The sequence below is a fragment of the Ilyonectria robusta genome, assembly GCF_021365365.1.
Source record: "Ilyonectria robusta strain PMI_751 chromosome Unknown BGZ61scaffold_9, whole genome shotgun sequence".
NCBI classification, from domain to species: domain Eukaryota; kingdom Fungi; phylum Ascomycota; class Sordariomycetes; order Hypocreales; family Nectriaceae; genus Ilyonectria; species Ilyonectria robusta.
In genome coordinates, this window is record NW_025764443.1 from 1547783 (window position 1) to 1564293 (window position 16511).

At 53.1% G+C, this 16511-nt stretch overlaps 3 protein-coding genes across 3 annotated transcripts; 2 read left to right on the forward strand and 1 right to left on the reverse strand.

The window, feature by feature from the left end:
* Positions 1 to 429: 429 nt before the first annotated feature.
* Positions 430 to 5221, reverse strand: BGZ61DRAFT_532421 (P-loop containing nucleoside triphosphate hydrolase protein; the record flags this gene model as incomplete). The annotated part of the gene is made up of 7 exons (XM_046253866.1): positions 430 to 672; positions 738 to 813; positions 869 to 2890; positions 2943 to 3040; positions 3092 to 3665; positions 3726 to 4419; positions 4474 to 5221. The coding sequence occupies 7 exons, from the start codon at positions 5219 to 5221 to the stop codon at positions 430 to 432; spliced, it is 4455 nt and encodes a 1484-aa protein (XP_046105026.1).
* Positions 5222 to 5999: 778 nt separating this feature from the next.
* Positions 6000 to 14743, forward strand: BGZ61DRAFT_451745 (armadillo-type protein). The gene is made up of 4 exons (XM_046245859.1): positions 6000 to 6331; positions 6401 to 8475; positions 8531 to 13780; positions 13839 to 14743. The coding sequence occupies exons 1-4, from the start codon at positions 6193 to 6195 to the stop codon at positions 14385 to 14387; spliced, it is 8013 nt and encodes a 2670-aa protein (XP_046105027.1). The 5' UTR covers positions 6000 to 6192; the 3' UTR covers positions 14388 to 14743.
* Positions 14744 to 14900: 157 nt separating this feature from the next.
* On the forward strand, positions 14901 to 16266 carry BGZ61DRAFT_451747 (60S ribosomal protein L19). Its single transcript, XM_046245860.1, has 3 exons — positions 14901 to 15007; positions 15163 to 15583; positions 15654 to 16266. Coding segments are annotated over exons 1-3 (567 nt in total). The 5' UTR covers positions 14901 to 15005; the 3' UTR covers positions 15798 to 16266.
* The last annotated feature ends 245 nt before the right edge of the window (positions 16267 to 16511 follow it).

Below are 16511 nucleotides of genomic sequence, written 5' to 3' on the forward strand. Positions count from 1 at the left end.
GACTTCATGTCCACCGCATCGAAGGCCTCAAACTTCAGTGAACCTTCAAGCCGATATCCCAGGGAACTAGTCTTCTTTATGACCAAGTCTGCACAGTTAACGAGCAATCAAGGAGAGGTTTAAGCTGGTATGCGCTTCTACTCTTAGCACATTCATCCCTATTCCAGACACGAACCAGCAACAAAGTTGTCGTCTGGATTGTCCGGCTTACATATACTGGCCCCCTGCCAGTTCCTATTCTATGCGATAAGTTGTATGGAAGACCCTGCCGTGCTATGATTAAACCTCAGCCTACCATGTGCAAAAGTGTACAATGTATCCTCCGTGGTACGAGCCACCCCGTCTATCTATCCATGTATGCTCCGAGATGCTCCGGTGATATTGGTGTCGTCCAGCAAATAACGCAGCCAGTTGATCACACCATGTCCCTCATGCCTTGCTCACCATCCCGGTTGTCTGCCTATCCTCTCCAAAGTCTTGCGTGAATAGCTTCTGCCACACATCGAGCCACTTCTCTTGCTGTGCCGTTGGCAGTTTTCCTGGCTGCTTGAAGGACCGCGTCAATAGTTCCCGGAGTCGTGTCCGAAGCACTTTGATGACCAGCATAGTCTTCCAGTCTGGCACGGAAAAGCGACCTCGGTTTCCATCCAGAGCGATCACGCCGGAGAACATCTATGAAAGCGATGGATTAGAAACGGATCTCTGAGATTGCAACGAAATGGAGTGAAAGAACTTACATCACAGCGGACGTCGCCACAGAGCAGGGCAATGGCAAAGGGGTCCGTTGCGGTGGCCTCGTGAGCGTGGTAGACCCTGTATTTAATCATTAACACAAAACCTAGTAGTCCTGCCGGCGGTAAGAACTTACGTTTTCGACTGCATGATATGGTAGTAAGACAACCACTTCATATCGCGAGTGTTTCGGTTGACTGAGGATGGGTGAAGACTGATTGACTGGTTGGTGCCAATATTCCGCAGCCCTTTGCTCCCTGGAGTATCCCGCACAAGAATCTTCGGATAGAAACTCCAGGCTATAACCGAAGCTGAAATAATGTCATTGTCGCTGTTCAAATTGACTCTGCTGGGCATCTCAAAGAACTGCTGTTGCCTACGCCCGCGGCCAGACGAAAACCGGAGTCGCGACAGGGTCCGTCGCTCCTCTTCAGTCAAGGAAAGGAAGCCAGAATCGGCCAAGGATGTAAGAAGTTGACCTTTGAGGTCTTCAATGTTGGCCAGCGTCTGCTGGCTCAGGAAGTTCTTGCGGCAAAACTGGAATTCCTTTCCAGCGCCACCCGTAGATTGGCATACTCGCTTCCAAGCAAGGTAGGCGTTGTAGATGGTCAGTAAATCCGAGTCTCCTCGGCGGAACAACATGCGAGCGTTGTCGGCTTGTGCTCGCTGCCCAAATGGCGCGGAAAATGGCGACTTGGAGGACAAGATCGCAGCAACAGTAATTGCCATGTCCAAGCACTTAAACACCACACCAAGCAGAATCAGCTTTCCCAAGAAAACATCCAAGGGCAGCCTAGCTAGCTGGTGTCCGAGGGGTGTCAGCTCCTCAGCAGCTGTCAAGGCGCGAACGTCTACCAGTGCGTCAATAGCACGGCGCATGTTCTTTGCGGACGGTGGGTCTAAGGCACTGCCAAGAGTCTCTTCAATCCCCCCAATCTTGCAAATCTTAACTCGGATGGCCAAATCCTGCAGCGAGAGGCGAAGCATTTCAGGGGTCTGTTGATCACTCATCAGAGTGTCATGTCGGTACTTGGTGAACATGTGGAAGCAGAGACCCTCTTGGACTCGACCAGCTCGCCCTCGCCGCTGCTTCGCATTCGCCCGGGAGATGAAGGTATCAATAAGACGTGAGAGTTGGCGTCGCTCGTCGAATCGCATCTCTCGATGTTTGCCGGTATCAATGACGCAGGTAACATCAGGAATAGTAATACCTGTCTCAGCGATGTTGGTGGCAAGGACGATCTTTCGCATTCCAGGAGGGGGAATCAAGAAGGCTGACTCCTGGTCCTCTGTTGCAATGGTTGAGTGAAGAGGATATACCAACCACTCTTTGGAGAATCGAGGATCTCCGAGGAGAGCGTCATTTAGTGTGCGGATTTCAGCAATTCCTGGCAAAAATATCAAGATTGCTTTGCTGTATGGTTGTAGATCATCACTCGTAGCAATACGGGCAATCAGCTGCACAATCAAATCAAAATCAATGCGGTACTCGTCGAATTGAGCGAGTGACGCGCGGGTCTTTGCCGAGTATCCCGCAAGACTCTTCGAGATATCGCTCTTGGGGCCTTCTGTTTCACTTTCGGCCAGGTCGTCATCGAGGTCAATCATCTTATCATTCTGCGAGTTACCGGCTGCGTATCCGGTAAGCTCAATTGCATCTTCGAGATATCGAACCTGTACCGGAAAAGTTCGCCCAGGAACGTTGAGAACAGGGGCACCTCCAAGATAGGCCGAAAAGCGCTCAGCGTCGACCGTAGCAGACATAAGGACGACTTTGAGGTCTCGGCGCCGCTTCATCAAGTTCTTCAGCACAATCAAAAGGAAGTCGCTATCGATGGATCGCTCGTGGACCTCGTCGAGAACTAAGTGCGTCACCTCCTGGAGGTCATTGGACCCCTCAAGCATCCGCATTACAATACCAGTTGTTGCGAACACAAGCTTGGTCTCTCGGGAAGTGTTGGCTTCTAGTCGAATAGAATAGCCCACGAGTGATCTGTTGGTTCCTAGGTCATTCCTGTTCTCTCCAAGCTCTTCGCTTACTCGGCGAGCTAGGGAAATGGCAGAGATACGCCGAGGCTCGGTGCAATACACCTTGCAAGCCTTGCCTTGGGAAAGCTGGTGCTCCAACAGAAAGGATGGTACTTGAGTACTCTTTCCACTGTGGTATTGTGAGTCTTTATTCCAAGGAGGGGAGGTAGCCAGAATCATACCATCCAGTCTCACCGCAAACAATGACGACTTGGTTCTCGTCAACAGCGCTCAGAACTTGCTGTCTGAAGTTCCACATGGGCAGTTGCATCCGTGATTGCTAGCAGCGTGTCAGTTTACTCGCCAGCACCCGTGGTTATCGTGCACATACTAGCATGATTTGAAATTTGCGCGAGCTGGACTTGTCTGCCCAGACCTTTTGGTAGTACTCGGAATTTGATGCACTTTGTCGAGCACGGTCTTGACTACCGTCCTCGCCAGCGTCGTGTAGGTTTTTGGCCGCACCGCGGCCCCTGAATGCTCCCTGGAGGATAACGCCATCCTCGAGCTCTTGGTCGTGTCTTTCACGAACTAAAGCCCTCAAATCCTTAACCACAGTTCGGTCTTGAGCATCAATCTGGTTCTTTCTTGCTTCTGCAAGTTCAGACCAGAGGTCCCGCCAGACTGCGGGTAGCCTGATGCCAACCTTTTCTTCCTTAGGATTGCCACTGAATGTGTAGTACAGAGCTGCAGTCGCGATGTAGGCCTCCGATTGCTTCGTATCAGGCGTGGCTATCCCATTCATGGTGAAGGTGAAGTGGTAGGGGTCGGTGATGATTTCAACATCGGGAAGCGTGACGGGGGGTGGCTGTTCTTGGGGCTTTGACCAAAAGATATCGACGGAGTGGCGATTGGCAAAGGTAGCTTCTGATACAATGATAAAGGATACCTTTGCAGATGCATCTCTAAATATCTTGGTGAGCGACTCGAGTTTCGCGTCAATAAAAAGGAAGCCAAAGTCTTACCTTGAGCGACAGGCCTCCTCCAAAGCCCTCCTGGGACTAAACCCTGTCCACTTTCCAAAATCCCGAACTACAATTTTGGTGCCATCAACCGAATTGATTACGGTTCTAGTCTCTCCTGTGGTGGCGTCAACTTCGTTTTGCGGCAAAGATGCGAAAAGCCCGCCGATATCATCTTCGTCATCGTCGGCGTCGGCCAGTATCTCGGCTGCGATCCGTTCCGCTTCATCATTGATACCGTCGCCTGTCGTCTTCTCCGGAATAGGCTCTTCAGGCGGGGGCGATGAGTCTTCAATGTTACTCTGAGCCTCCTTCTTCGCTGTAGCAAACTGCTTCTCCAGGGCGATCCTTTCAGGTCTCCATTTTTGCTCGGCCACGAACTTGTCAAAGAGGACGTCGCTCTCAATCTTCTTGATTTTAGCCTCAAGTTTAGCAACGGCGAGCTCATCATCGGCATTGGCTGCTTTTAATTTCCCGGGCTCTGAACCTCCGCGTTCGAGTTCCAGGAGCTTCGCCTTTGTTGCCAAATATTGTGGCTCAAGTTCGTCCGGTTCGATATCGCTGTCGCACGTAACCACAAGTTTCTTGGTTGGAGATGGCGTCTTGGGCCCCCCTGCCTTGTTCTTGCGACCATTGCGAGATTCAAAGTGACGAGGAGTGTTTGAACGGGTCGGAACCGGCGATTCTTGGGGAGTTTCTGGCGCACATAGTTAGCACAGCATATGTTTATGATGAAAGGGGTGAAGCGAACCGGTCGTGCTTTTGGACATTGGCTTAGGCTTGCTCTCGTAGGCGGGAAGCTCCTCGAGGGGGCATTCCCGAGCCAGCCAGTCCAACGCCTCCTCAAGACCCCAAATAGAGTCCCTGCCGATAGACGATATGTTGGGAGAAATATCCAAAATGTACCGGATAACAGCTTCAACGCGCTCTTGGGGAAAATCGGCGGCGGAAAGTGTTTGCTGCAAGGTCCATAGCCTCGTAATCATCTCCTCCTCGGGGGCCATCTTGCCGGCGCCAGAACTGTCTGAGGAAGCCAAACTTGAAGCGGCAAACCGGGTTTCGGCCTGAATCAGGTTGAGGACATGGTCCATGAGCTCTTGCGGCAGCCATTTGTAGCTGTTGACCGAGTCAGCCTGGCCGCGAAGCAGGCGACGGTCAGTTTCGAGTCTCGATCGCTGGCGTTGAGCATCTCGTTTGACCTTCTGTGCATGTTTCTCGACTAGGAGCTGCAGTTCAGACTCTTCAAGCTGCTTCTCAAACTCCTCCGGGGTCAATTCCTTGTGCTTGGAAGCGGATTTGGCGTTGGCATCGCCAGGCGCGGCAGTCGAGAGTGGGGCGTTCTGCGACGATGGAGGGGCACCTTGACCCTTGGCAACGGTTGACGAGGGATTCGATTCAGGTTCAACAACCTCGGGCCTGGGCTTCGAGGCGATGGATGTGGTTGCAAAGCCTCGGGCCGGGTTTGCGGCGGGCTTCTTCTTTTTCTTTGCGCCAGCCATGGGCGGCGGGTGTAGGTGGCGGGTGTAGGTTGCGGGCGTAGGTGGCGGGGCGGGAGCGGAAAGGGCAGTGATGATGTTTGTTGTTGGAGGCAACGGTTAGCGAGCAATTTAGGTACCTTGTCTCGTGCGGTGGGCGGCGAGATACGCTGTGGGCCAACAATTGGCAGCGGAGGATGTGAGAGAGAGTGGATGCTGTGACGCAAACAGCGGGTAGGGCGCGTTGATCCGCTCAGGTCATGAATGGGGGGAGCAGGTGTTTGCTAGAACTGAGTCAGACCGAACAGCCCGGCAAGCCTTGATAAGTTTGGCCGGATGGGAGGTGGATCGAGTTATACGAGGGAATCCATGCTTCCATGTAATTAGGGGAGAGCGAGAGGGAGGGAGGGAGGCTTTGAAAGAATGGCATTGAGGTGTGCGAACCGCCAAACCATTTAGTTGGTACGGATTATCGAAGGATGAATAAGGTAGGCATGCAGGTCGGTCTTGATATCAAGTGTTGTTTTGTTTGTTTTGAATAATTGGTGGTTCATTGGTTTTATTACGTCTCAGCATTTTATGACATTTGATCATATTCATATCTACCTACTAATCCACCAAACCATTGAATAATATGTACTGTCGGCCCCCAGCCCTGAAGCTACCACTGCCGCGAGCGGTGACACGGGATCAAAATCCGCCGTGGCCGTGGGGAGCGCACCAACCGAAGCCCCGCCGTGACGGGGCAGTTTCGTGCATCTGGGACGTGGGGTCAGTCCATCTTGACATTTCACTCCATCTCGACAGAAATATCCACGACTTTTGGTGCCCAAAAACCACCATCGTCAACCACCACCAACCACCCCGCCGCGCGCCGATATTCCCCTCGGCCAACCACGCCCCAACCGACAATCTGCGCCCACCGCCAGGCGTTTGCGAGCTCTGGTAGCCCCAGATGATTCCTTCACCACAAGCTCCCGCGTCCGATCCCCAAAATGTCTGAAGTCGAGGCCAATGCCAACGGCGCCTCCGCCAACCTCGACCTGGTCGCCACCCGAAAGGCCCTGGCCTCATCCTCGACCGTCGTGCGAATAGCTCAACTCCGCACAATCGACGAGAAAATAGCCCAGAAATGTGCGCCAACCCAGAGCTTCCCCCCATCCAGCTTCCAGCTTCCCACATCCCACTAACGCTTCTCCCAAGCCCTTGACAATGCCGAGCTGCTCCGCATCATCCAGCTCCTCTTTGGCACCCACGCCTTCTATATAGATCGAGAGTCCCGCCTTGCTGCCCAGAAGTGTTTGGTTACCTTGATATCCACTGGAGTCGACCCAAAGATCCTCGCTCCCCTCGTCGCCGCCCTACGAAAGGAAACACAGAAGCATGGCATTGCTCCCACGAGCGCATTCGTCCTCGTTGAGTGGTGCGCGCTTCTCATGCAGCACCTCGCAGACAGCGCGCTCTGGGGTACCTTTGCCAAAGATATTCTGCTTGCTGATGCTGACGCCCTAGAGAAGTGCCTCCAACCCGTCTCGAGGAAGTCAGTCGCCCACTCTGCCCTAGTTGTCACGAGGAGGGGAATGCGGAAGTTGTTCTCCAATGCCGAATCTGGCGAAAAGCGCGTGTCTGAAGCTATCAATATCCTCACAGCCAAGGGTACCCAGTCTACGGCCAAGAACGCCGTCCTCTTAGGCGTCATTGCTGGCGTCTCCGCCAGAAAAGCTCCTCTCAAACCCATTGTCGAGGCATCCAAGCCCAAGTTCTATGAATTCTTCGCCAGAGAGCTCGTTAGCTCTCGCTCCGCAATCCCAGAGCACTTGGTCCTGGGCCTCGAAGATTTCTTTTCCTCCTTTGCTACCCTGGACGAGGTTTCCAAAGACCTGGTCCCTGCCCTCGAGAAGGGTCTATTGCGAGCTCCTGAGGTCATCCTTAGTGGTGTCCTCACCCCTCTAGTCAAGTCTTTACCCGACACCTTCGACCTTTCCCAAGTGCTTGACCAAAAGCTTCTCAAGCCCCTTTTGTCGAATGTCAAATCGACAAATGCCACCATTCGCACTGGGGCTATCGCAGCTTTCAGCTCCATTGTGACTCGATGCCACGATGTAGACTCGGTGGATCACATCATTAACGAGATCGCAACTCCATTAAAGGCTGGCAAGCTTTCTACTGCTGATCACCGAGTCCTGCATGCCCAGATGCTCGAAGCTACTCCACTGTCCAAGTCGAGCGCTGACACGGTTGCCAATGCGCTAGCCGTCGTCGCTAGCAAGGAGGGCAATGAAGCTGCTCTAGTAGCTGAGACCTCTGCTCTAGCCATGGCCGTTGCGTTCCTTCTCGAGAACAATTGTGAGATCGCTAAGCCTGTTTTGGAAGCATTCGCCAAGGGGCTCGCGGACAAGAAGCCTCCTTCTCGCAAGGCTTGGTTGCTGCGTGTGGGGTATATCCTCCAGACTTTCAAAGATGCCGGATCAGTATCCCCGGTGATGTCTGCCTTTGCTGAGGCTGTCGTACCTAAGATCATCACTACTTTTACAGAAGTCGTTGCAAATGCCGCTACAGCAGTTCAGAACGGCCTGATCGTCGGTGCTTATATTCTGGCTGCTGTATCCCCAGTCATCCATGACCGATTCCCAGGCTCATCCGCGGATACTGCCTTGTCCAAAGCAGCTGTTCCCAAGCACTGCCTCTCTGTGGACCCGAAGCCCTCATTCCTCCTGAACCATCGCATTTACTCCAAAGTGACGGGAGAGGAGGACCTGAGATGGTTCGCCCGAGCTCTAACTTCAATCTTTGGAGATCTGGGGCGCCAACCGGAGACTCCGACGGCCTTGGCCTGGTCAGAGGGATTTATCCATCTGATTACTTCTCATGGTGTTCCTGCCAAGGTCCAACAAGAAACATCAAAGGATTTATCCCAACTCTACGCACAGAACCCAAGCTTAACATCGGAATTTATTATCAGTGGACTTTGGGATTACCTGGATCAAGCTAAGGCCCATGACAAAGATCGAAAAGCAGATGCTCTCAACCTCATTCAAGTTGTCAGGTCCATTTGCCTTCCTTCTAAAGAGGTAGAAAAGGCCGGCTACAGCATCACCAAGGAAGATCAAGAACTCCAGGCATGTTCGCTCTTAGTGCTGGCCCGTCCAGAGTTGATCCCAAGGGCAAACTGGATTGATCTCTGCCTCCGGATGGAGCTTGACCCAGGTGACTTGGTGCGCAAGCACCAAGGCGATCTTCTCGAGGAGATTAGAAATAAAACTTCTCTTGACCAGAAGGTATGGTTCATGGTTGAGTTCAATAAGATAAAAATGACTAACGAATTCCTAACAGGCTGACGCGGTGAAGAACGCGGCATACAATGCCGCTGCCGATTTGGCTTTTGTCGCTCCCGATACTACCATTCCTCCGCTAATGGAATTAATTGGTCGTGACCTCGACGTTGAACAGCTCCAAGACATTGGCCCTGTAGAAGCCGCCATCTTCAGAACCCCAGAGGGCACTTGTTTCGTTGATGTGCTGGCAAAGAAGGCGCAACAAACAGTAGACAAAAACAAGAAGGATTATGACATCTTGAAATGGGAAGAAGAACTCAGAAGTCAGCTGGAGAAGAAGAAGGGCCAGCAGCGAAAACTCACTGCTGATGAGACTGCCAAGGTGCACGCTCAGCTAAAGAAGGAAAGCCATATCAGAAAAAATATCCGAGAGCTCGAGGCTCGGCTCCTCCGAGGCATCGGCATTATTAAAAGCCTAGCGACTGGCCCACCTACAGATGCTGCGCAATGGCTAGGCACAGCTGTTTCGCTTCTGTTGAGTGTCATGGACGCAGGTGCCAACCTGATCACAGGCGAAGCGGCACCCTTGGCCTACATTGTTTGCTCTGAGAAGGTTTCGTCTCGGTTAGGCTCCATGAGACCCTTCATCGGAGTTGCCACCCTCCGACTCCGAGGAACATCACTCCCAGATAATTACAACGAAGAGCCACTTGAGGATCTCGTCACCAGAGTGTTGTATCGCCTGAGATTTGCTGGCGAACAGCGACCATTCGACTCGGTCTCTCTAATTTACCTTCTGCCGCTAATGCTTGATGTTCTCCGCAAGGGTGGAATTGGAGACACGGCCGATGATGGAGACGCTCAGCTCGTCTTGGCTATAGAAATTCTCTCCTTCCACACCGACGTCTGCGCAGATGAAGCTGTGCCTCGGGCTGAGGTTCTGTCAGTTCTCATCAGCTCTATGCAAAGCTACGCTCAGCATTACAAGCTCATCAAGGACTGCTTTGCCGATATGTGCCGCTGCATAGCACCCAATATGAACCAGGAGGAGATGGTTGTCTTGGCAAAGGGTGCTTTAGTGCCAGAAACCCGAGTCAGGTCATCCGTTCTGCAATCAATCAGCGCCGAAGTCGACATGGCTGATCTCGGCTACTCTGATGAAATCTGGGTGGCCTCTCACGATGACGAGGAAGAAAACGTTGAGCTTGGTCAAGAGATCTGGGAAGAGAGCAGGTTCGAAGTCAGTACCGAGGTACCTTTGAGAATGCTTCCTTTCCTTCAGAGTAAGGATGGTCAGCTTCGGCGTGCTGCAGCAAGGTCCCTCGCTGAGGCCGCCAAAATGCATAACGAGACTTTGGACAGCGTCCTCGCACAGTTAAACTCAACCTACGTAGAGCTTGCAAAGCCACGAGTTCAACTGCTTGACGAATTCGGCATGCCCAAGAAGATGGACCTCTCTGATCCTTGGGAAGCCAGGCAGGGAATTGCCACAGCGTTCAAGGAACTTGCCCCCATCATCAAGACGACTCAGCTAGATGCATTCTTCGACTTCTTGATCGATTCCGGCCCATTGGGAGACAAAAACGGCGCAGTTCGAGGTGAAATGCTCGATGCGTCTATCCGGACCATTGAGATCCGCGGTAAAACCATCCTCGATCGGCTGATGAAGAAGTTCGAGCGGACTTTGGAGCAACCAGACAAGGGTAGTGAGGCGGCTGATCGTGTCAATGAGGCCGTAATCATTATGTACGGTGCTCTGGCTCGTCATCTCAACCCTGGCGACCCCAAAATCCCCATCGTTGTTGATCGGCTCGTGGCCACCTTGAGCACTCCATCGGAGACTGTGCAGTACGCCATTGCCGAATGCCTCCCTCCCCTTATTCGGGCCTGCCGTGATAAGTCATCAAAATACTTTGGACAAGTCATGGAGGAGTTGCTCTCATCAAAGAAATATGCCATCCAACGGGGTTCGGCATACGGATTGGCCGGCCTCGTGATCGGCAGGGGTATCTCGGCACTCCGGGAGTATCGCATCATCTCAACTCTGAGGGGCGCAATGGAGAATAAGAAGGAACACCACCAACGCGAGGCTGCGCTGATTGCGTATGAGCTCCTCTCAACCATGCTTGGGCGGCTCTTTGAACCCTATGTCATCCAGGTCGTTCCTCAGCTGTTGACGGGCTTCGGCGACGCCAACGCCGACGTTCGAGACGCTTGTCTTGCTGCTGCAAAGGCATGCTTCGGAAAGTTGAGTTCTTACGGTGTGAAGCAAATCATGCCGACGCTCCTGGGAGGACTCGAGGACCAGCAATGGCGCAGCAAGAAGGGTGCATGTGACCTTCTCGGTGCCATGGCGTATCTCGATCCGCAACAGCTGGCGAACAGTCTGCCTGATATTATTCCACCCCTGACTGGCGTTCTGAACGACAGTCACAAGGAGGTCAGGGGAGCCGCAAACCGAAGCTTGAAGAGATTTGGTGAAGTCATCAACAACCCTGAAATCAAGAACCTGGTGGGCATCATTCTCAAAGCTCTCAGCGACCCTACCAAGTATACAGATGAGGCTTTGGATGCCCTCATCAAGGTTCAGTTCGTGCATTATCTCGATGCACCATCCCTGGCGTTGGTCACTCGTATCTTGCAGCGCGGCTTGAGTGATCGATCCAACACAAAGCGTAAGGCAGCCCAGGTTATCGGCAGTCTGGCTCATTTGACTGAGAAGAGGGATATCATTATGCATCTACCTATTCTTGTGACTGGCCTGAAGATTGCCGTGGTTGACCCTGTACCAACTACGCGAGCAACAGCGTCCAGGGCTCTGGGTTCCTTGGTCGAGAAGCTAGGCGAAGATACTCTACCTGACCTGATCCCTGGTCTTATGCAAACTCTCAAGTCGGATACCGGAGCAGGCGACCGATTGGGATCTGCCCAGGCGCTCAGCGAGGTGCTTGCGGGATTGGGCACGACCAGACTCGAAGAGACACTTCCAACGATTCTTCAAAATGTGGAGTCCTCGAAGCCCGCCGTCCGCGAAGGTTTCATGTCCCTCTTCATCTTCCTTCCCGTATGCTTCGGAAATGGCTTTGCCAATTATCTTGGCCGGATTGTCCCACCTATTCTTGCTGGTCTTGCTGATGACATCGAGTCTATCCGAGAGACCGCTCTTCGTGCGGGACGCTTGTTGGTCAAGAACTTCGCTGTTCGAGCCGTCGATCTCCTCCTCCCAGAACTCGAGCGTGGTCTTGCGGATGATAGCTACCGTATTCGCCTAAGTTCGGTCGAGCTTGTGGGCGACCTTCTATTCAACCTCACCGGAATCAAAGCAAATGCCGATCCCGACGACGATGATGAGAACATCAAGGAAGCCGGCGCTTCCCTCAAAGAGGTTCTTGGAGAAGAAAAACGCAACAAGATTCTCTCTGCTCTTTATGTGTGTCGTTGTGACACGGCTGGAGCCGTGCGGTCAGCTGCCATTGCGGTTTGGAAGGTTCTGGTTCACAGTCCTAGAACCCTCAAGGAGCTTGTGCCAACCCTCACACAACTTCTTATCCGGCGCTTGGGAAGTTCCAACATGGAGCACAAGGTCATTGCTAGCAATGCTCTAGGAGAGCTTATCCGAAAGGCTGGTGATGGTGTACTTTCAAGCCTCCTCCCTACCCTTGAAGAAGGCTTGCAGACGTCGACCGACACGGATGCCAAGCAGGGCATCTGCCTCGCTCTTCGGGAGCTCATCGCTTCTGCCTCCCCTGAAGCATTGGAGGACCATGAGAAGACGCTCATTTCGGTTGTGCGCACCGCCCTCACAGACTCAGATGAGGATGTCCGGGAAGCTGCTGCCGAAGCCTTTGACTCTCTGCAACAAATTCTTGGCAAGCGAGCGGTTGACCAAGTGCTTCCCTTCCTGCTTAACCTGCTTCGGTCCGAAGACGAAGCAGACAATGCCCTGTCCGCTCTTCTCACTCTGCTCACAGAGACAACCCGATCGAACATTATTCTACCCAACCTCATCCCAACCCTCACGACTCCTCCCATCTCTGCTTTCGACGCCAAGGCTTTGGCCTCCTTGTCCAAGGTGGCCGGTCCTGCCATGAACAGGCGCTTGCCTAACATTGTCAACTCGCTCATGGACAATGAGATCAACTGCAAGGATGATGATCTACGCGAAGAGTTGGAGATTTCCTTCGACACGGTTATTCAGTCTATCGACGAGTATGATGGCCTGAACACTGTCATGAACGTCCTTCTGCAGCTTTTGAAACACGAAGATCACCGTCGCAGAGCAGCTACCGCACGCCATCTGGGCAACTTCTTCTCAGCGTCGAGCGTGGATTATTCAAGGTATAACCAAGACATTATCAGATCGTTACTCAATTCCTTTGACGACCCCGACATGGACGTGGTGAGGGCATCTTGGGCAGCGCTCAGCGAGTTTACCAAGAAGCTGAAGAAGGAGGTAATGGAGTCCCTCGTCATCTCTACCAGACAGACACTCCAGCGTGTCGGCGTTGCTGGTGCCAACCTGCGCGGATTCGAACTCCCGAAGGGCATCAATGCCATCCTACCAATCTTTTTGCAGGGTTTGATGAACGGCACGGCAGACCAAAGAGTTCAGGCAGCCCTAGGTATCTCGGATATCATCGACCGTACCAGCGAGGCCTCTCTGAAGCCGTTCGTCACGCAAATCACAGGTCCCCTGATCCGAGTGGTTTCAGAGCGCGCTACGGAGGTCAAGTCTGCTATCCTTCTCACCCTCAACAACCTACTCGAAAAGATGCCGACTGCCCTCAAGCCATTCCTGCCTCAGCTTCAGCGTACCTTTGCCAAGTCCTTGGCTGATACATCAAGCGAGGTCCTAAGGACAAGGGCGGCAAAGGCTTTGGGCACCTTGATCAAGTATACCCCTCGTATCGACCCTCTGGTTGCCGAGCTGGTCACTGGATCCAAGACGGTGGATCCCGGTGTCAGGACGGCCATGCTCAAGGCACTGTACGAGGTTATCAGCAAGGCAGGCGCCAACATGGGAGAGGCGTCACGGGCTTCTGTTCTGTCTTTAATTGACATGGACACCGATGAGAGAGACGAGGCCATGACGGTAACGAACGCAAAGCTCCTAGGCGCATTGATCAGCAACGTCCCCGAGGACGCCGCAAGTGGCTTGTTGAAGAACCGGGTAGTTACATCCCAGTTCAGCAACTCGTCGGTACTCGCTCTCAATGCTGTGATGGTTGAGTCCCGGGATACATTGCTACAGGGCCCCTTAGCTGATGAGCTGCCCGAACTCCTTTGCCAGGGCGTCACAAGCAAGAGTGTAAGTTAGATGTGATATTTCTGGAAATATTTATAGGTGAGCTAACTTTGATGGGTAGGTATTTGTGGCTGACAATTGCATTCTGGCCACTGGCAAGTTCCTATTGTCTCCTCCGGCCAAGAGCTTCGAATCCACCAAGGGTATCTTTGAGGCATTGGCGACGGTTATCCAACCCGGCAACCCCACAGACTCGCGTCGACTCGCTTTGGTCGTCGTGCGCACGCTGAGCCGAAACGACATGGACATGGTTCGGCCTCATCTGCCGCTACTGGCGCAGCCCATCTTTGCCAGTGTGAGAGACCCAGTGATCCCCGTCAAGTTAGCAGCCGAGGCGGCGTTTGTCGAGCTGTTCAGCGTAGCGGACGAGGAGAGCCGCATATTCGACAAGTTTATGGCCGGCCCTGGGGCAGACCTTCCGGCCAACACGAAGAGGAGCATGGGAGACTACTTCAAGCGAGTGGCGGTGAGACTAGGTAACCAGGCACGCGAAAGGCGTGATGCAGAGGGAGGCCAAGGTGGATTAGGCCTTTCCAACGATGAAGCGGAGGACGAACGAGAGATCTGGAGCGTGGGAAAAGTGGATGTTGGAACCGATGTGTTTGCTTGAACGCTTGGACGATCAAGAATGATGGCACTTGTGTAGACATGTTCCAACATTGTGGTTTTACTAGGTAAACATACCAAAAGGAAATGACATTTATTATGAGTTGCTTGCTTCGGGCGGACCACCAGCCGTTGTGTAAATGTGTGGTGTTGTTAGCCTGGCCCAAAGCGCCACACATCGAACACTCCCAGCTACCAGCTCTCTACGCAATGGACAGTGTATCAATGCGTAGCTCGGTGATGCAGAAGGAAAATTAGTCGGAAGGGTCCCGCTCGCTTCGAGGTGCAAGTCAAGGGCCGAAGATACCTTAGGGCAATGATCCATGGTTGTTAAGTAACCCAGGGCAAAGACAAAAACGGGGAGGGTACGTACCTCAGTGACCCAATCCGAATGGTGGGGTTCGATGGAGGGAAAGAGGTTGTGTGGCTCAATAGGGTCACGTGAAGTCACGGCGGTGACTCCATCGCCCTCGCTTAGGGCAGCCCATAGGTCCTAGTGCACGTGAAACCCACAAACCCCGAGACGAATGTGCGTGACCGAGAAATTCTAGCCTCGCAAACCCCTCTCAGACTTCATCCATCATCCATCGAGGACCGGCCATCACCACAAACGATAATCAAGATGTAAGTCACCCGAGACGACCCACGAGCAAGCGATACAACATCCCCGTGCTGGACGCAATGAGATTGATGGTCCTGCCATCGATTCGGAGCCGGGGAGCACGTCGTTGATAAGAGAGAGCTGGTGGCTAACGGTCATCTTTTTTCTCGCTATACAGGGTCAATCTGCGAACTCAGAAGCGTCTCGCCTCAGCCGTCATTGGCTGTGGTGAGCGCAAGATCTGGCTCGACCCCAACGAGGCCAGCGAGATCTCCAACGCCAACTCGCGCCAGACGATCCGAAAGCTCATCGCCGATGGTCTCATCATCCGAAAGCCCGTGACCCAGCACTCCCGATCTCGTGCCCGCGAGCTCAACCTTGCCCGAAGGGAGGGACGACACCGTGGCCAGGGTAAGCGCAAGGGTACTGCCGATGCTCGTATGCCCAGCCAGGTTCTCTGGATGCGCCGCCTCCGAGTCCTCCGCCGTCTCCTCGTCAAGTACCGTGCCAGCGGCAAGATCGACAAGCACCTCTACCACGAGCTGTACCACAGCAGCAAGGGTAACACCTTCAAGCACAAGCGTGCCCTCGTTGAGCACGTACGTGATATCACTCACAAGCCAGATGGCCTTGACAGACTAGGGCGCCTGCTGACATGGAAACGAACAGATCCACCGAGCCAAGGCCGAGAAGCAGCGCGAGCGTGCCCTCCAGGAGGAGATGGACGCCAAGCGTGCCAAGAACAAGGCTGCCCGCGAGCGCAAGCAGGAGAGAGTGACGGCGAAGCGAAATGCTCTCCTTCAGGAGGAGTAGACCACGTTGACGACGATGACATTTCGGTCTTGAGAGGAGGCTGCATTCGGAGTCTACGGGTTGGGTCTTTTTTTACGCCCTTCTGGTTTCTACAGTCGTACCGGCGGGGGTTCTGGCATGTAGCATTCAAAAATGGAATCGATGATGCTCGGATACAGGGTTATTTTCCCAAATGCAAGCCATTGTGTGTGTATGTGTGTATTTGTGAGGGACAGAAGAGCGTCCACTCGTTGCCTGCTTGCACATTGTACACTACTCGGGGCAACCTTGCATTACAACTACCAGGCTGCTTGGATGGACAAAGGTAGCATATCGTCCAAGGTCCTCGCTCCAAGGCTTGTGTCAATCTTTCCCCTCATCGATTTCGATATCTACAACTTCCGATGCTGGGTGTAAATATGACTTGCCTGGGACGAGGTGCATGAATCACCAGATAGCGTCATGACATGGAGAAAAAAAAGTTTAAAAAGTTGTCGTCCTTCTTTGTGATGTGGATGCCCTGCCAGCACGCAGTCGGAACCAGCAAAGCAACCAAGATGTTAATTACAGTGTGTACTTGGGTGAATTATCCTGAATATAGAGCTGCTGTCGTTTGAGCGGTCGTCGGATCGTATGAATAAATGTACGGATAGTGGGAGGGCGAACAGGGATGGTCAGATGAGGGCTGTGGCGCATGGACTGACTGGCATCCCTGGGAGATCCAAGAGCTCCAGG